This window comes from Asparagus officinalis, chromosome 3 (genome assembly GCF_001876935.1).
Source record: "Asparagus officinalis chromosome 3, Aspof.V1, whole genome shotgun sequence".
Lineage (NCBI taxonomy): Eukaryota > Viridiplantae > Streptophyta > Magnoliopsida > Asparagales > Asparagaceae > Asparagus > Asparagus officinalis.
In genome coordinates this window covers 107798893-107818682 of record NC_033796.1, presented here as the reverse complement: position 1 = coordinate 107818682, position 19790 = coordinate 107798893, and the positions used below count along the sequence as shown (strand labels likewise).

The window sequence follows — 19790 nt, the reverse complement described above, 5'->3', positions numbered from 1 at the left end:
GTAATTTCTTCTACTCCTCACCTCTTTTAACATGTTGAAATCTAGGATTTTTTCTTAAAAATAAATTTCTAGGGTTTTCATTCATAAATGAATTTCGTGGGTTAGAGTTATCACTGAAATTCGTTTGTATGATTATTGTTATCGATGTAATTAACTTTTAGGGTATAGAATGTTCAATTGTTCAATTTTAGGGTTTAGGATTTACAATTTGGGAATTAGGGTTTTTGGTTGAAATTATATGAGATTATTTACATATTAATTTAATTTTTTATATTTAAATGATATAAATTTTTTTGAATAGGTTGAACAATCTAATTTTTATTGCTTGTTCTTATGGTGGGCAAATTAATTATGGGATCAATAATATGCTAATGTACGTTGGAGGGGTAACGACGCCATTAATGATCTCGGAATCATATAGTTACTACGACTTGGTTATGTAATTACACCGAGTTACGAAAATTGACCCACGAGAATACCAACTAAAAATTATATGCAATTGGCGCATAGCTATTGATAGAACATCCGCAGTGGAGATCTCGAACGATTATCATATGAGTATTATGTTTAAATTGGGCAAGTCGTAACAAACGGTAGAATTGTTTATTGAAAAGTTGCCACATAATTCGTGCCAAATATTCAAACCTCCAGGAGAATTCTCACGCATGTTAGATATGGGAGTTCATTCCGATGGGTTTCTTTCTTCTTCGAATGAAATGGAGCGGGCTCAATTCGGTGGAACGTCAAATGTCATGAATAACGAAGTCTCTTATGGAAATATGGGGTCGTTAAGTAGGGCAACAATCGAAGAGGATGAAAGAAACAATGACTCGGGAGGTGAAGAACAATATAGTGCACCAGTTGATAGCATGCAATTTGTTACCCAAGACGTCGAAGATAATCCGAAATTACCTGATGAGGCTTACGTTAATAATGACTATGTTGAGTACGAAGAACCACCCCCCGACGAGTTTGAAGATGATGAGTGGATTCGTTCTTCCACAGTAAAAGATATGTGCATCGGTGGAAGTTCAATTCGTAGAGGAGATGATGACGCCCCCTTTAAAGTTGGTGATTTATTCGAGACTAAAGACTAACTAGTTGATGCCATTCGTGAATACTCTTTCGAAAAGAATTTCAAGTTCAAGCAAGTTAAAAGCAACCACACAAGTTATGATGCAATATGTTTTATGAACACACAAAGAACAGGTCTGACCGAGGGAAATGAAGCTGATTACTCATGTCCTTGAAAGTTATATGCATTTGCAGGAAAGAAACACAATTTTCAATTTAGGATCAGTGAATACTGCGGTGTTCACACATGTGTCAATCCAATATTAGAGCAAGATCACAATGGTGCATCTGCCTCTTACATAGCACAGTTGATTATGCCAAAATTAAGGAAGAAGCTTGATCTAACGCCCGATAATATAATTGAGAAAGTGCTTGATACCAAGTTCATTAAAATCTCGTATATTAAAGCATGGAATGCAAGGAGAATTACGATGACAAAAATATTTGGTGATTAGGATAAGTCTTACGATGCGATCAAAAGAAGTAATCCTGGATCTGAATACAAAAACTCATAACCAAAGAGATCGATCCGGGAGTTCATCAATTCACCTCTGTTTTTTGGGTATTTGGGCCTTCGATTGAGGGGTTTAAATTTTGTCGGCCTATTCTTAGCATTGATGGCACACACTTATACGGTAAATGCAAGGGTGTACTGCTTGTTGCTACAGGAGTTGATGCAGATGGTGGCTTATTTCCTTTGGCCTTTATCGTTGTGGAGGTCGAGAACAGTGAAAATTAGGAGTGGTTTTTTTCTTGCATTCAATTATATATTTTTAATGTGTTGTCTCCTAGAAAAATTACTTTCATATCTGATAGGATGAAAGGTATTCCAAAAGCATTGTGGAGGAGATTTGGCTCTCATCACCATCATCGTTATTGCTTACGACACATTAGAGCTAACTTCAAAAAGAGCTTTAGTCAGATTCATTTACAAAACCTTCTGTGGCAAGCGGGTTGTACGCCCGAAACATGTGTGTATGATCGGAAACGAGATCAAATCAAGGAAACATTTCAAGCTGCACATGATTGGATTGAGAGTAGTCTGGGCAGTGATTACGTCGATCGGTAGGCACTTAGTAAAGATGGAGGGAATCGGTTCTGCATGATGACAACCAATTGTTCTGAAAGCTTCAACAGGGTACTTAAGGGGGCTCGGGCAATGCCCATACAGGCGTTGGTTGCGAGGATATTTTATAGGCTTAATTACTATTTTGTCAAGCGGTGAGAGGATGGAGCAATGTGGGCCTCGTTCTTGACACCAAAAAATAAGGCGATTTTAGGAGCTCGAGTTAAGCAGGCGAGGGGTACAAAGATTGTTAGATTTGCTGTAGATGAATGGGAGGTTACAGACAAACATGGTCACAATTACACCGTTAACTTGGGAGGTGCACATTGCACATGCACCTATAACATACCGGAATTACAAAAATTGCCTTGTTCACATGTTATAGCGGTTACGTCCAAGCAATCGGGGGTGCAAATATTTCATATTACACATACGCTTCTGAGTGGTATCAATCAAACAACTATAGAGAGGCATATAAGTAGTGTTTCCACCCCGTACATGATAGTCGTTATTGGCCACACTATAACGGGCCGCATGTGGTGCCTCCAAGCTATAAGAGACAAGCCGGACACCCGCGATCAGTACGCTTAAAAGGTACGATGGATGAAGGCCAGGAAGGAGCTCCAAAAAAAATATATGTGGATATTGCAGACAAGCCGGGCATAGAAGATCTCATTGCCCGACCAATCCAAATAGATAGCAATTAATGGGTATAATTTTATACATTTGTAATTTTATACAATTTTATACAATTAATGGATCATCATTATATGTGCAGATATTTCAGTTATGGAGGCGGGTCCATTGACACATGATGTCCTTTATGACCAAGAGCGCCACCGATCCGCGAAGATAGACGCTAGGGAGGTAAAGTGCATTTTTATTATTTTCAATTATATATAAATTTCAATGTAGTTGATTGTTACTGAACATTTACACTGTTTACTACATGCAGGCCCCGAGTATTGCTATTGTTGATCATACTCGTGCACACTCTGGCTGGGAGTTGACGGATCCATAGATACAGTATTATGTGCATCAAGCTGGCTTTTTTAAGTGTTCACAACTTAAATGGGTAAGACTTGATTGGGCACTTTTGACGGCATTGGTTGAACGATGGAGGTCCGAGACAAATACTTTCCATCTGCGTCAAGGAGAGGCGACGATTACCTTGCAGGATGTTGGGGTTATACTTGGCCTCAGAGTAGATGGTGATGCAGTGACGGGCACCGATGACTTCAACTATGTCAGGGCGTGTGAAGAATTGTTGGGTCACTGTCCTGCAATGAAGGGGGGGGGAGATCAAGCTCAAATGGTTAAGGAATAGCTTTATGAATGTACCGATCTATGCGACTGATGAGATCATTAAGAACTATGCCCGTGCATATATTTTACATATGATCGGTACTATTCTGTTTCCGGATTCCACTAAGGATTCTGTGCACGTGAGATGGTTACCGCTTCTTGGGGACCTATCGGAGTGTGGAGAGTTATCTTAGGGGAGTGCAGTGTTAGCCTACTTGTATAGGGAGATGACGAAAATAACGCTCGTACAAAACAAAGAATTGAAGGGCTGCCTCGCTTTGCTACAGATATGGTCATGGGAGCGATTGCATTTGGGAACACCTGATTTGAGGGAGGCCCGTGCTCTCGATGGCCATATTCCGTTAGGCTGCAAGTATTATTAAGATGCATGTAATTTTAGTGTTTTATTTCAATATATACTAACACGTTGTATATAAAATAGATGGAATGTGTCCAGATCTTGGCAAACCTCTCCAAAGGGGCGTGAAAACTTTTACAGAAAAGATGGAGGATGAACAGGTATAAAAATTATAATATCTAAATATATTCAATTATGCGACCAATTGTTACCGATATCTAAATATATTCAATCAATATATCAAAATATCTTCTTTATAGGTCAAATGGATGCCCTACGAGCTAGTGTTGGAGTCACTACTGGATATTTGCCGGGAAGGTGATGATGTATGGCGTGCTCGCATCCCACTTATATGCTTTGAGATTGTCGAAATGCACGTGCCTGACCGTGTGCTTCGACAATTTGGACTACGGCAACATATTCCAAGGCCTGTGGAGAGAATAGAGAAAAATCCAAGAAAATGTGCACATCATGCTAATTGGGAAGTAATTCGCCAAGATTACATCCAGAGGTGGGATTTAAGGGAGGAACAGGTAGTGATGGAGAGGGCTGATGCACCTGACCAAGGTGTGTACCTGCGGTGGTATTAGGGGATTACTCGCCGGTGGATATTTCAGGAAAACAAAGCGCCGAATGAGTACATACCAAGAGCCCAATCGAGAGAGAGTTGGTAAGTGTATAAGAAAAATATACACTTATTTTTTGAGTTTTATTTTCTCACCATCCACTTGATAATAATTTTCTTTCGGTTTTTATTTTATAGGTTCCACTTGATAATAATTTTCTTTCGGTTTTTATTTTATAGGTACAAGAGCTCGAAGAGCTTTCTACTATGGCACATGACGCATTGCGCACGACTACCGAGCAGGAGCCGAGGAACACGTTCCTTCGAATGATAAAAAAGATGTGGTCGGCTCTTCAGAGGACGCGTAATGCAAGTCGTGATGGACGGGAGGAGCGACCAATTGAGTACGGGCAGCGACGTCGACGAGGACACACGGGGGCGGGATCAAGCCGTGCACATGATGAAGCTGGCGGCTCACAGCAGGCTCAGGCCGGATGTTCACAGGCGGTTCGAGTCGACGCAGATGTCATGCGCTCCTAACTTCACACACAACCGGACGAGGAACTTATCCGAGCTCATGTCGAAGGTGAACGGGGAAGGGGGAGAGGGAGAGGGAGAGGGAGGGAAAGGGCGTTGTTGATATTTGTTAAGTTTCGATGGACTTGATAGGATGTTTGCGTTTGAGTTGCAATTTGGACTTGATATGTTGTTTGTGTTGCGATGGATTTGATATAATGTTAAGTTTGCGAATATGAATTGTACGTATGATATTTGTGTTTGTGATTGCATTGTGGATTGATAACAGGAGTATGATTGTATTTTAGCATGTGTTATTTGTGATTACATTTTGTACTACGGGAAGTATGAGTTTCCAGGTGAATGAGGGCTGGAAGGAGGTCTGCAAAATGGTCGGGGTTGGGAACCCTGACCATTTTGTGCACCTACATTGGCCCTGCGTTTGGCCTCTGCTTAATGGTCGAGGTTGGGAACCCCGACCAACCCCGACCAATTAGTTTAGTGTTTCGTAGCGGATGGACTAAACAGTCGAGGTTGGCAACCCCGACTGTTTACGAGGCCGTTTAAAAAATAATCAACCCGGTTTCTCGCCACGGCGCTGACGTGACGAGAAACCGGGTCGATTCCGCTAATTAAAACTCAACAAGGTCGAATTCGGTAATAAAAAGTGAAAATGGGTCTACAGTGAAAATTTCCTCAATTTCAAATGCATTAATGACGCTTACAAAGGCACTAAAAATTGAGGTAACGGGTAAACCCGTGATTTAAATTTAACAGAAACATTAAACATTTCTCCATACGGACGGCATCAAAGTTACATTCACGAAACATTAAATTTTGATATTTGTCGTGCAGTCATCACCTGCCACCGTGGGCGAGCCTACCGGCCGCTTCGCGACAGCAGAGGAAAGTCCCCCGGGCATTGACATTGAACACCAGGTCCCACTCCTCGACCGAGGTCTGCGACAGCATCGGAGTTTTCGGAACCACAACCCCCGCGCAGTTGACAAGGATATACGCCGGCCCACCAAAAGCAGACTCAGCGGCATCGAACACGGACTTGACAGCATCGGGGTCGGAAACGTTAGCTTGGACAGCGACAGCAGGTGATGGAGGAGACGACGAGGGAGGCTGCGGCGGTGTTGGATGCGTAGGCGATGACGAGGTTGGCTCCGAGCGGAGGCAAGGTGAGGGCGATGGCGCAGGCCAATGCCTCGACCCCGCCAGTTGACGATGGCGGTGTGGTTTATGAGGGGGAGGGAGGGGAGGTGGCTGTTGTTGGGGTTTGAAGCCATGGGATATTGGTTTTTGTGGGTTTATGGCGAAGGGTGTTGAAATGTACGCAGGAGAGCGTTTAAGGTGGCGGCTCGGTTATAATGTCACAACCGAACTTTTGGACTCGTTAGTATATACAGGTACAGAGGCAGCGGTTTCAGAGTTCTGAACGTTAAAAATACTTGCCAGAAACCGCAGGAATCTCAAACAGTTTACCTGATCATACACGCCCTGGGAACAGCCAAGCTTCATCAAGTAGTTTTTCACTAGTACAAAACTGCATAATCTCAAAATAAAATCCTACACCTTATAAGAGGCTGAAGATACTTCAAACATGAAAAGAATAAAAAAAGCTCTCTTCACACTCTAGATCAACAGGATAGAAATCCTCTTCACAAAATCAGGCTTTGCCAAAGAAAGGCGCTGATATGCTTTGCTAGGAGCAAAGTTGCAAGTAGGAAACGGATATCTTCCAAATTACTGCATCAATAAGAGTTGGTAAAAGCGTGCGATACCATATGCATAAAACACCTCATGCAATGCCATACGCGGTACTAAATACCCATATATCAGTTCCAAGGATGGTCAGATCGTGCACATACGAAAACTTCATTGTTCTACTTAATGATCAATAATCATGGGCCAAAGCACCACAACTCATTATTGCTTGTGATATTACAAGCTACAATAGTCCACATTTTAAAACACGTACTCAAATCATGCGCCCTTCTCTTAGAATACTCGTTCATCTTATTGCATGGCCTCGACTCCAACAAAACCCTTGCAATGCTGCTTACTATTTCTCATGGAAATGCAGGATGAATCAGCTACCTCCCTCTTTGAAGAAAAAGAAGTTCACAGCTTGGGAGAGGGGTACCATCCCCATGGCTCGTTCGATGTGTACTCAGTCACCTGCTTCACACTCAGGTAGTTATCAAGACCCCTGCAGAAAATGAATCACGGTTTATTAATATTAGGGTATTAATCAACTTTTAGGTTAATTGCAGATACACCTCTTGTATTACGAGGGTGTGGCCACTTGTACCCTCTAAACTATTTTATTTGCATTCTGGAAAATTTTTGGGTATAAGTGACCGACCACTGTACCACAGGGGTTGAATCTGCATTTAACTTTTTGATGATTTAGGCAGCACTGTTTTTGCAAGAAATAAATATTCAAGACCCACCATTCTCCAAGTTCGCGCCCAAAACCACTGCGTTTCTTTCCTCCCCAAGGGGCTTGACAGAAGGTGGGCTGTGAGCAGTTTATCCACGTGATTCCAACTTGAAATGCCTGCAGAGTAATAAGAGAACTATTTTAACATTCTGTATTAGCAAACTGTGTTCAATTCTATTTCATACACTTCAACAGCAACGAAGAATATGTTCCACTTAAAAATTAACAGAATTTATATAGTAAAAATTTCATAAGCCTAAAACTTCCAAACAGCGACTTCACTGCAATACTGGATGGCTTAGATAATCATTGCCAACCAACTAGGATTCAGTTATGAATGCCCCTGCTCTCTGTCAGTCAGAAATTAACATCAATTCAAAATGGTACTTCATATCAACTTGTTCACCATTTAATTTGAAGTATTAACTAATACAGAAAAGGGGTTCAAAGCTTGTCAGCATTTATCGCACCATACATTGACTAAAGATGCTTTCATTTTAGTTTCTACCTGATGTAACTTTCCATCCTCGCATTGCTTATTCTGAACTCCCTTCTTTTTGAATAAATAAACATTAATCGGCTAAATATTTAGCTTAAATGTGGGATAAAGGCTTTACTCCCTTCTTTTTGAATAAATAAACATTAATCGGCTAAATATTTAGCTTAAATGTGGGATAAAGGCTTTATTGTTGTTGCTGTTGATGATGATGATGTAATCGGCTAAATATTTAGCTTAAATGTGGGATAAAGGCTTTATTGTTGTTGCTGTTGATGATGATGATGGTAGCAATGGCTGAATATTAACTTGAAGAACTAGTAACAGTAATGTTCACTACATCAGTGCACTAAAGACCATGTTGATAGTCATTTATCATTGTTGTTACTCGTACTTCAATCATCCTTCCCACCATCAGTACCATCCAACCATTTTCCGTTATATATAGGTTGAATAAGAATCAGATAAAAATCCTTTAAAAGTAGCCTTTTCATTTTCTTTCTAAACTTTTTTCCCCAATCCATAGAACTTCAGAAAGTTCCTACTATGTCGCAGGAGCTTAAATCGCACCTATAAGGTAGCTTTAACCTATCCCATAACAGGCCTTCTTGATTTATGACTTTTGAGCTTAAATCGCACCTATAAGGTAGCTTTAACCTATCCCATAACAGGCCTTCTTGATTTATGACTTTTTAAGGTTCTTATTGTCACTAGCCTGTTTTTAACAACAATTACAATATTATGCCGGGTAAAAAGGCAGTTGTAAAGTCTGACATTTCGCAAAATTTTGTTTCAAGATAAGATCTTAGGAAATGCTTTGATTATGGAGCAAAGCCGGAAGATTAAAAAAAGCACGATGCAATTGTTGGATTTAGTCTAATGCAGTGTACAAAATAAAAGATAATCATCTGAAATAATGCAAACTTTTAACCTGGAAACTATGGAGCAAGAAAGAAACTTATAAAACCTCTCTAAGGCCAAGTTTGCAGGTACGAAACCAGCCCACTGATCATGCAATTTAAACAAATTTGACAAAGGAGATATCCTGTGGAGGAACCCTATACCAAAGAGTCTAAGATAAATGTGAGACGTAGACTTTTATTATGATAATTTTAATCTGCTGGTCTCATGTAAGCCTAAGGCCAAACTGATAAGTAATGGAAAACCCAGTAACTTCCATAGCATAAATCACTGAAGATATATCGATGACCTAAAGGCTCAATGCCAAATGCTTTGATAAAGATAGCCAATTCCTTGTCAAATACAGTAACAGAAATATGTGCAAGTTCAAGTGTACCTCAGTTATGCGCTTGCAGCGCTCAGGATCCTTTGAAATCACAGCACCAGCTAAACCATAACTGCGAGAAGTTAATGAATAAGAAGCAACAACAGAAAAAGAGGAGAAGAAAAAGAATAGGAAAAAAAAACACTGTATAGCTTCAGCATTTGAAATCTCAGCAAATTTACACTAGGGTGAAATAACATACGGTGTATCATTTGCAAGTTCTACAGCTTCATCTTCAGACTTGAATGTTTTAACACAAAGGACCGGCCCAAAAACCTCCTCTCTCCAAATTTGCATAGACGTATCAACATTGGTTATGATTGTTGGTTCAATAAAGTACCCTTTCTCAAGATGCTGTCATTTTAACAGTATCAGCTGATTTCACGACATAAATCCTGTTACAAACACTAAAGAGTGTGGATGAACTAAAGAATAATTTATTTACCTTTGGGCGCTCACCTCCACACAGAATTGTTGCACCTTCACTCCTTGCTGTTGAAATAAATTTCTTTATCTTCTCATACTGAAATCAAATCACCCAATCTTAGTCACCAATTAGAAAGTATGCGAAGGACTTACTAAATTCAACTACGCAATAACACTGCATTCTCATATGCTTTCCAAAAAACATTAAGCAGACTAGAAAAGAAAAACTTCGTACACGAAATTGCAAAATGCAAACTTTTACTGCAGGCAGATGAATAGCATACACGTTTAAACTGAAAAACGATGAGAGCAGAGTAGGAGTATGCATCACAGCAAAAAGGTAGAGTAACAGTTTGATGGAATATCTGGTCAGAAACATAGGCAGATAAAAGTGCTACTCAAATTAAACATCTCAACAATTGATTTAGAAGCTAGAATTGGTTGCCATTTGTTTCACTGCAGCTGCATCTCTTTGCAACTGCAGATGCAAATTGAACCACTTTTTGCAAAAAATAGCTTGCAATCAGTTTGATATTAAGTCATTTCAGATAAAACTGGTCCCTTTTTTGCAAAAAAAAAAAACTAGTCAACATTGTATTGTTATTTTTTCATCCGGAAGTTCATTAGTGAAATAATCAAAGATGCAAATAGTCATAGCAACACACTGCATATGTAACAATATTGTATAATTTTTTTGGAGAACTTTATGTTCATGTTGGTCGATGGTGTCCTGAAATAAACCAATTATATGCAAGTTACAAATTATTTGAGGTGATCTTCAAAAAACAAAAGAGGCATTCTAAAGCACTAAGAACAACTATAAACTTGCAAACAAGAGCACAGAAAATTTTAAGAATAAGCATATCCAGGACTATGAAAAACATCTCTGTGGGTGCATTTAATACCGCCGCAAAGTCTCGTGTTTTATTCACCAGTCTAGTTTCAACACGTTACACTAAAGGCTAAATATCTACAGTGTATAACTTTTGCTAATTGCCTGAAAGGAATACCACTCTCACCTGTCCTGCACTGACAACAGGACCAAGCCTGCAACCTTCTTCTAGAGGATCTGCCATCTTGATGCTTTTAGCCCAGATAACTAGTTTCTCCATGAATTCTTTTTCAATGCTTTCCTGTATTTCCACAATGCCATAACATCACAATGTTTCATGTACATTAGGAACCACATTAAAAGAAGAGGTAGTAGGTATTCAGTTAATTCCTAGAGGCAATTAAGGAAAAGTTGCAATAATGTATTCAAAACAAAATAGTCACATGCTAGCAGACACTCTAATCCATTTAACTGTAAGGAGCCTAAAGAATGATTCAAAGAATATAACTAATTCCAGTGGCTATTATTAAAAAGCTCCATCTTTATTTCTATAGCAAATAATTAATGTGCTACTGCCTTCAACTTGAACAATACTTTCGTTTCAAGTACCTATGTAAGATAGCGCTGAAGGAAGATACCCAATTCCAGCATTTTAAAAGAAAAAGGCCAGGTCAAAGTGATGAGGTCCTATATTAAGAGGCGCTAAAAAAGGCGATAACCTGAGTGAACCAAGCGATAAATATTCAAAAAATTCACAAACGTTGCAAATAATATGCAAATATCAATAAATAGCAACAAGACAAATTAATCATAACCCAATTTCCAAAGTCACACATTTAATAGGTCATAAACCATCTAAATAAAGTACTAAGTAACAAATATTGAATAGTAATATTAACTAGTAACTTTTAACACAGATAATTAAGTAACAACCTTCGAACGTTAAGGTTCAAATTATGACATGTCCTCAAAATGATATAGATAATAAAGTATATTTCAACAAAAAGTAGTAACAAATCTATATTGAAAAAAGAAACAGAAAATTCAGTAACAACAACAAACTTTACTTTATCGGACACCTTATGCGCCCTCAAAATTTTGAAATAGAGACGAGCACCTCGCGCCTTGCATCAAATGCCTTAGGCGAGCGCCTAAGGAGCCAATGCAAGGCCACAAGGTGCCAAGGCAAGCTAATGAGGCGCCAAAAGGCGATCGCGTTAGTAGCAATACGCAAAGCGCTAAGTTACAAGATTGCCTTGCCTGAGCGCTTGCGGCGCTAAGGCGCATCGCCTTTAAAACACTGCCCAATTCTATCCAGTTCTTGAATTCCAACTTAAGATGTGTTAAAAAATTTGTTGTGTTAAAAAATTAGTTGTGTTACAAAATGAGCTACCAAGAAAAGAAATGGTGGGGTCAACTTTCTCCGATGTGACTATCAGGGTGAGTCTTGCTACTATATCTTGGTTGCTCATTAGTAAATGATTTGCCACCTCATACCCATCCACTCTCATCCCCCACCCCTAACAACACAGCCTAAGATGACTGTTTACAATAGATTATGGAAAACTTTTACAAAACATACTTACATGTAGAAGAAGACGAGAAGTCGCACTGCATATCTGCCCATTTGTCCAAAAGCACCCGAAAAGAGTCCACTCAACGGCTGAATAATTGAACATATATGAGATTGAGAATCTGGTCTTTACATTATGGACTAATTACAAAGTCACAATCAAGATACAAAAAATTAACTATTTTGATTAAATGAATAACCTGACCTATTTATGTTACAAATGAGGCAGTCTTTGGCAAACTAGCTCACTGGGTTTATACACCAACAATAGTGGAATGCACAAGCAATCATTTCTTTGATGAAATTTACGAAAAGAGAGATTTTAGGTAAGCAAGTTTCAGGACTGTTGGCTGACTGACCTTTCTCAATATCCACATCTTCAAATACAACAATTGGGCTTTTCCCGCCAAGCTCCAATGAAATTGGCTGAAAAGGTGGAAGGAATTTAATAACAGGCTCTTCTCAAGCTCAAATTTTTAACTGGAAGCTGCTCCGCATATTTCTAACTAATGGATAGGATGATGAATTCTTCACATCAAACAAAACAAGTCCGAAAAGCACAAAACATGATCCAATCACGACAATGGAAAATTCAAAATTTGTACTTCTAACGAACCTTCACCAATTGTGCAGCAGCCGTCATGACATTTCTCCCAGTTGCCGAGCTACCAGTAAAAGCAATCTATAAGACAAAATCAATTCATTTCCACCAAACACAACTGTAAATTCAAAATAACGAAACAGGACTAGGACCAAGAACAACGATTTACCTTGTCAACATGCGGATGAGATGCCAAAGGAGCACCAGCTTCAGGCCCAAATCCTGTTACTATGTTTAAGACGCCAGCAGGTAGTCCTACTTCCATGCATGCTTCAGCAAGTTCTAAGCAAGTCCTGGTGACAAAAATGTGACAGGGAGTCCAAAATTTTCAAGAAGGTAAAGTAAGCTATTCACAAGTCTTACACTGATGCAAGTTCAGAGGGCTTTAGTACAGCTGCACATCCAGCAGCCAAGGCAGGAGCAACCTTCCACGTGGCCATTAATAAAGGATAGTTCCTGCAATGAAATTAAAAAATGTTAAATTCCAATGTAAGTATATGCATGAATTAAGAAAAGCAAACTTAGAGCATATACCAGGGAGTAATTAACCCAACAACTCCAATTGGTTCTCGAAGAACATAGGACTTAAATGTATCCATGGGAAGGGAAACAGGACTTCTTTGCTTCGCGTCCAAGGCTTCAGCAAGATCTGCATAGTACTCAAAGCAGCCAGCAACATCATCCTGAACAAGGCACGCAAAGGTTTAGATTTACAGGTATTGACACTTGATTTAGATTGTGAAAACCAGCAGACATACTATGTCCCATGCTGCTTCATCCAGAGGCTTCCCACAATCAAGCGCCTCTAGCTTAGCCAGTTCAGACTTCCTCTCTGTTATCTGAACCCAAAGAAAGCAGAAAGGGCGCACCTCAAAAGATAGTAAACTATTTGAAGTAAAAGAAAAAAAAAGATCCACTTTTAATAGGAAGTAAACAATGGGAAGTAAACAAGTGGAAATAAAACATCCTTACTGCAGATACTGTCTCCAATATTTTAAACAAAATCAAATTGAATACATACATATTGACGAAAAAACCATCTTTTTTGGACATAGTATTACATGACTTCGGTTATGTTGTTTATCAAAATATGAATGTGAGTTTGTATTGAAAATCATATCATTGCCTTCTTTATGACAGGCTGTTGATGCCAAGTCAAAAGGCAAACATAAAAAATTTTCTAACCATCACTGGAACCTTGTGCTCCATAGGTGACCACATTTTGAGGAATGTTTTAGATAAAGCTGTTGATAAACCAATTTTTTATTGATAGTCAGCACTGGTGAGATATTAGTGCCTCCTAACGAATACGATATCTATATTTGTTACATTTACAAATAACAGGATAACAAAACTCAGCTAAAAGTTAATTCTACAAAGTAAACAACTTGAGTTGTCCTTTGTTAGTTTACTGAGAGAAAGACAGTTCCCCATGTAATGTACAGGGAAACAAAATGCAGTGCATAGCTATTTTCAATTGCAAAAAAGTCCAATATCTTATATTTGCTGCTCTGTAGAGAAGATCTACCTGTCGATATTTTGATTAAAGCTTCTATGAGCAGCCAAGTAAACAACCAGAATTCCTAGATCTATGACCCAACTACAGGGTGAGATGGAATAGTAATTAGTAAACGGTTACCTTCTTAAAGTAATAAAATTACAATATCCCCTTTTTCACCTATAGCTAGTGCTATCCTACAGGAAGTGTAATGTCCCTTATCCCATCTCCTCATTGCTTAACGCCTCAAACTTATGTATCAGCATTGTTTTCTCTTTCCGTGCTACAATTATCCATTTTTTGATTGCCACACAAAGCGGCAAAGCTATATGAGATGTCAAGATACAAATACACAACATGTAATATGTTTCAAACCCTTGGCAAATGCTTCCTTTTCAAAAAGTGATAATACAAGGTGCTAATATTCACCATTTACGGAACCTACTGCCTGTGTGAAAACAGTAGCATGCTATGTGACTATGTCCAATGCTCTATTCAATTGTTCTTCAAAGTCTAATAAAGTATGAACACCCTTATATGTATAAACTCTAACTATAATCATCACACCACAAAAATCCAACTTGATGATTCTTGAAGACTAAGAAGAAGTGGAAAAGGTTCTAAGAAGAAGTGGAAAAGGTTCATATAAGATATCAAGACTTCATAATAAAGATTAAAGTAGAAGAATCTAAGTTCTCGATTCTTGGAACAAGAACAGAACTAAGTGCACCACTCTTCCAATAAGTGCATCTTTGATTAGTAGTAGGAGTAGCAAATGCATTTACAAGTTACAACATAATATATTTTCAATTCTTACTGCTGGAACACACACATCTGAATGCATCACTAACTCTCCAATTTTAAATTATTTTGTTTTTACAAGTCACAACTTTTTGTAGTCATAACACCACCCAACTCACCAAACATATTTCTTGGATTTTGGATGAAGTTTGAACAACGTGAGGTTCCAACCAACTCCTATGACCCAAACACATTAAAAATATCGTTTTCAAATTATTCAGCCATCAGCCATGTCTTAAGGCATACATGCGAATTCCAGAAAATTTTGACAAGTTAACTATACATTTCACGAAATTGTCATGAACTCAGGGGAAGGGGTCTCACAAAACCACCATAAACTTTTTCCCAAAGAGAATAATTATCATGAATTTTCAAAACTACGGAAAAATACCATGTCGCTACTAATGATACTAGGAAAAAAGGACAAAAAAACCCATTTGCAAGGAGAACAGGAGAGGTAATATAGTATACATATAAAGCACACAAGGACAAAAAATTATCCAATACATGTCACATGTGAAGATGACCAACTCTCCTACCTATAGTCAGTTCATAGTTTTCTCTGATAAAAATTTTAATGGTGCCTTTTTGCAAAACCACCCTATAGTCGTGATAGTTCTCTGTGGAATTTACTCTTTTTAAGTTTCTCCCAAGGAGATATCAAAAACCTGAGATCCATAACCTGTACACCAATCAATGAAAAAAAATTGAAAAACAGGAACATTTAAATCTCTACCTTAGCAGCAATTGCCCGGAGGTACTTAGCACGAAAAGCTCCTGTAGCACGAGCCCATTCCTTACCACCGTTCCTCTTCAATGCTATCCTCGCCGCCTCCACCGCCAGATTCACATCCTCCTCGGTCGCTGCCGGTATATCTCCTGCAATCAAACGAAAACAACAACCCCAACCGTCAAGAAACCCCTAAACTTAACGAAATAACACAGGAAAAGAAAAAAAAAGGAAGGACTTTTGTCAAGACCCCAACTTCACGGTCTTCATTCTCTACCGAATTTTACTGAAGTCGCTTTTCTTTTCAAATTCTTTCCTAATTTCCCCTAAATCTTCATATTTCCAAGAGCTAATCATACAACTATGGCCAGAACCCAAGCAAGATAGTGTTATTTAAAACATAACTTAGTAAATTTGGGCTGAAACGAAATCGACAACGCCGATCATCAAGAAAACCCTAATTTTGCTTTAAAAAGGGGCAAAAATCGAACCGATGGTGGCCTCAGTGGCCGGGTTGATGATCGGGATCCGCTTGCCGAGGACAGGTTCCCGCCACCCGCCACTCGCCGCCGATGAACAGTTGCCGGTGAGGGACTGCGATCGACATGACTGAGCAAGGGAAGCAGCTTTCTCGCTTGATCTATGTGTTTTATTTCTATCTAATTGATAAAATATCTAATAAAACCCGATAAGCCCCATTTTAAAAAGCTGATCCACCCTAGCTTTTTAAAAAATAGAATCTGAAAATAATCAAATACATGTGAAGTACTACAATAACTACAAAATATGATAATTAGTTAAACGGACAACTAAGATATCCCATCAACCTGCGACTCTCCGTGCACCGGACTCGCTGCCTGAAAGAGGGGAAACAACGAGCGTCAAAGCGCTGGCGAGATCATCACTCACTACCTCTCCCTAGGGGAAGAGATAGGAGTATATAAGAAAATAGAGTCAGTACATACATATATCAAATCATTCATATAACTCTCTATGAAAGAAAAACAAATAATCAATGATAAATACTTCAATCTCCAACATAAAAAATAATCATCTCATCTCGAAGTACATCCGAGTAATCTGCTCCAATATAAGAGGATACCAACTAAGCTAAAACAAATATATTTGTCGTCCATAACGGGTGTGTCAAAAATCTCAAAGTTAATACCCTACTCGTGGGTAAATTCTCATGAAAGTAAAGCTTACAACTGACCAATCAAAAATCTCAAAGTTAATACCCTACTCGTGGGTAAATTCTCATGAAAGTAAAGCTTACAACTGACCAATTATCTATGTGTACATCATCTCGTATTATAGCGATATTTTTGTAAGGCTCTTTACTCAATCGCTCTGCGGCAATAGGGTTTATTATTTTCCTATTCCGGATACATGTAATAACGATATTATTGTAATACTCTTACTCAATCGTTCTGTGACAAATAGGTTTTATTATTTTCCTATTCCGGATACATGTAATAACGATACTATTGTAATACTCTTACTCAATCGTTCTGCGGCAAAAATGTTTCATCTCCCTATTTCAGGATACGAATAGAACATCATTATTCATATGTGTTTATCAATTTAACTCGTGTCGAAAGTGTGTCAATCTAACACAACCTAGCATACATGCATCAATCTCGGTGTGCGTAAAAGTTAGGTTTGATCAAACAAATTATTATTCCACTCAAATAATTTTTATAACATTTTATCAAAAAAATCAAAAGCCAGTAAAATCTAGCATAACTTTAAAAAAAAATTAAAAAAGTCTTCCCAATAAGCCTCTATATCTCGTTGATGATGCTACTCCAGGCTCCTATCATAATTGGAGGGATTAATTTCAAACAAATTTTATGAATTGGACTTGATGACAATTTTAATAATTAAAGGGACTGGTTTTAAGATAACTTATAAGCACCAGATAACTTGATAATAATGTGGACAAAATGATTATTTTCCAAGTATTCTCAACTTTCAAGTTGCTTTCTAGTTTATCATTTTGCCTATTTTTCTTTCTTAAGCTATTTGTATGTGTTTAATGTGATTATATTATAAGTTTGCAATTAAATATTCAACTTATTAATGACGTGATAGCGTTTTTACTTTCATTCCTTGTATTTCTTACGAACTAAAAAATTATTTTTTTAATTCGCGCAAAGGGTTGAACGCTATGTTGGATCTTGCACGCAATGCTCAAAGCACTAGAAGGGAGATGAATAGTACTTTTAAAATTTTCTTTCGAGATTAAAAATAACTATGCAGCGGAATAAGATTATATCAACATTAATAATCACAGTAGATATAGAATACTCAAATTAGAAAAACACAATCACAAACACGAGGATTTATCCTGGTTCGGTCCTCCAGACCTACATCCAGTCCCCAAGCAACCTGCTTGAGATTTTCCACTATTCTTGAATTCCCTTACAAGAATAACACCTGAACCTTGACAATCCCCTTTGTTGAACCCTAGAGGGGGGGTGATTAGGGTCTTAAGGCTATAATAGTGCAATAAAAATAAGGCAAACAAAACACCACACAAATGAACAACAAATGTAAAGGAGATAGGATGAGAAATCGTTATCCAAGCGACGCGCGGTGTGTTAACGAGGTTTGGCCCGCTGACCTACGTCCCCGCTCCCCACTCTCGAGGAGAAATCCACTACACAACCCGGTTTGGAAGCCAGCACTCTCGAGGAGAAATCCACTACACAACCCGGTTTGGAAGCCAGAACTTCTTCTACACAACGATCTCCACAAGATCTTACAACTACACAGTTGATCACCACAAGATCACACTCCCACACAGTTGATCTTCACAAGATCAAGCTCTTAACAGTAGTAATGGTGTAAAAACTCTCTCTTTACAATGTCTCTATGGCAAGGAGAAAGATTACACAGAAGCTGGGATGTGAACACAGGAAAACACAGAAAACAGGTTTAAAATTTTTAGCTCTCAGTAAAAGAAAATCTTTGGTTTTTCAAATGGCTTGGGACTAGAAGAAGAAGGGGTATAGGGGGGTTTAAATAGGAGAAAACACAGCAGCTTAAACCCATACCTAAATCCCCCAAAACCAGGAATAATCAGCGTAGAGATCTGTACCAAAAGACCGTTGAAAATAAGTGGCGGTCGACCGTACCATTTTCACGGTCGACCGCGAGACAGCTCAGAAACAGAGAAAAAGTCCAGAGACTTCTGCGATCGACCGTGGCGGTCGGCCGTGGCGGTCGGCCGTGGGAAATCTCGAGCTCACGGTCGACCGCGATGGTCGACCGTGAAAGTTTCTGCTGCCCACTGACGAATGAACTCAGACGCGGTCGACCGTGGCGGTCGACCGCAAACTGATACATACAAAAAAACTAATTTTGACTCTCTTAAAAATTCTGTAAAATATTTGATTGACTTCAAAAAATTGTGAAACTCTGTAAAATGTTTTTGACACTAAAAATAAGTTGTTTGGAAAAAGAATTTTGCCAATAGGTCCTCATACTTGTGGAAAATAATATTTTGTGAAAACGCTCAAAACTATAAGTATGAAAACGTGTGTGTGATATCCCAATAGCTTCAAATGAAATCTAAACTACTTGCCTACATTTTAGCACTAGAGAGAAAATAAAAACTAGCTAATATCCTCACGTAGAATACAATTCTTTGAGTCTTGATATAGCTTGAGTTTGATGAAGCTTCTTATTGCATTTAGTGTTCTTGAATGAACGTTGCTTCATCACTATGTTTCCTCCTCCTTTGGATATCATCGTTGTAGCTCATATTCCATTCAATCCTCCATGTGTGGCACTAACATGCTTGATATATATATTAACTACATTTTCACTTAACAAGCAATTAGTACCGATAATGGTGATTGTAAAACATCATCAAAACATAAGGGCAACGCCCTTGCCAAAAATACAAACACCTTCTTAAACCGGAGAAGAACCTTTCCTCAAACTTGATAGGACAACTTGAAGAAGATCACAATACTTCGCCCTATAAGCCTTGATGAAGAAGGGATCTCAGTGACTAATATGATCTCTCTTTGGATGCCCACCAACAATTTGAAAGCTTTTTGAAAATTGAAGGCAAGAGAGAAAAAGTTTTAGATTTTCAACTTGAGAGTATATCGAAATTTTGAATGAAAAGCTTTTTGTATGTAGAGAAAATTGTAAAGAAGAGAATAAAGAAAATGTGACTTTGATTCCTTTGATCTCGGT

The 19790-nt window shown here is 38.5% G+C and overlaps 1 protein-coding gene and 1 long non-coding RNA gene across 6 annotated transcripts in view; one reads left to right on the top strand and one right to left on the bottom strand.

Moving 5' to 3' along the window:
• The window catches only part of LOC109835691, a 29256-nt gene extending 24084 nt beyond the window's left edge, over positions 1–5172 (top strand). For 2 of the 5 annotated variants that reach the window (XR_002245646.1, XR_002245647.1), the window contains exons 3-6: positions 2919–3007; positions 3096–3964; positions 4064–4473; positions 4609–5172. This is a non-coding gene — a long non-coding RNA (uncharacterized LOC109835691). Of the gene's footprint in view, positions 1–1599; positions 3008–3095; positions 3965–4063; positions 4474–4608 lie in introns of those variants that run through there. The other 3 variants (XR_002245649.1, XR_002245648.1, XR_002245645.1) reach the window with 3 other exon arrangements.
• On the bottom strand, positions 6679–16277 carry LOC109835690 (betaine aldehyde dehydrogenase 1, chloroplastic-like). The gene is given in 16 exon segments (XM_020403686.1): positions 6679–7102; positions 7347–7453; positions 9130–9190; positions 9320–9471; positions 9563–9640; positions 10563–10676; positions 11962–12038; positions 12308–12374; positions 12565–12630; positions 12719–12842; positions 12913–13005; positions 13084–13232; positions 13308–13388; positions 15585–15727; positions 16070–16139; positions 16141–16277. Coding segments are annotated over 16 exon segments (1515 nt in total). The 5' UTR covers positions 16186–16277; the 3' UTR covers positions 6679–7014.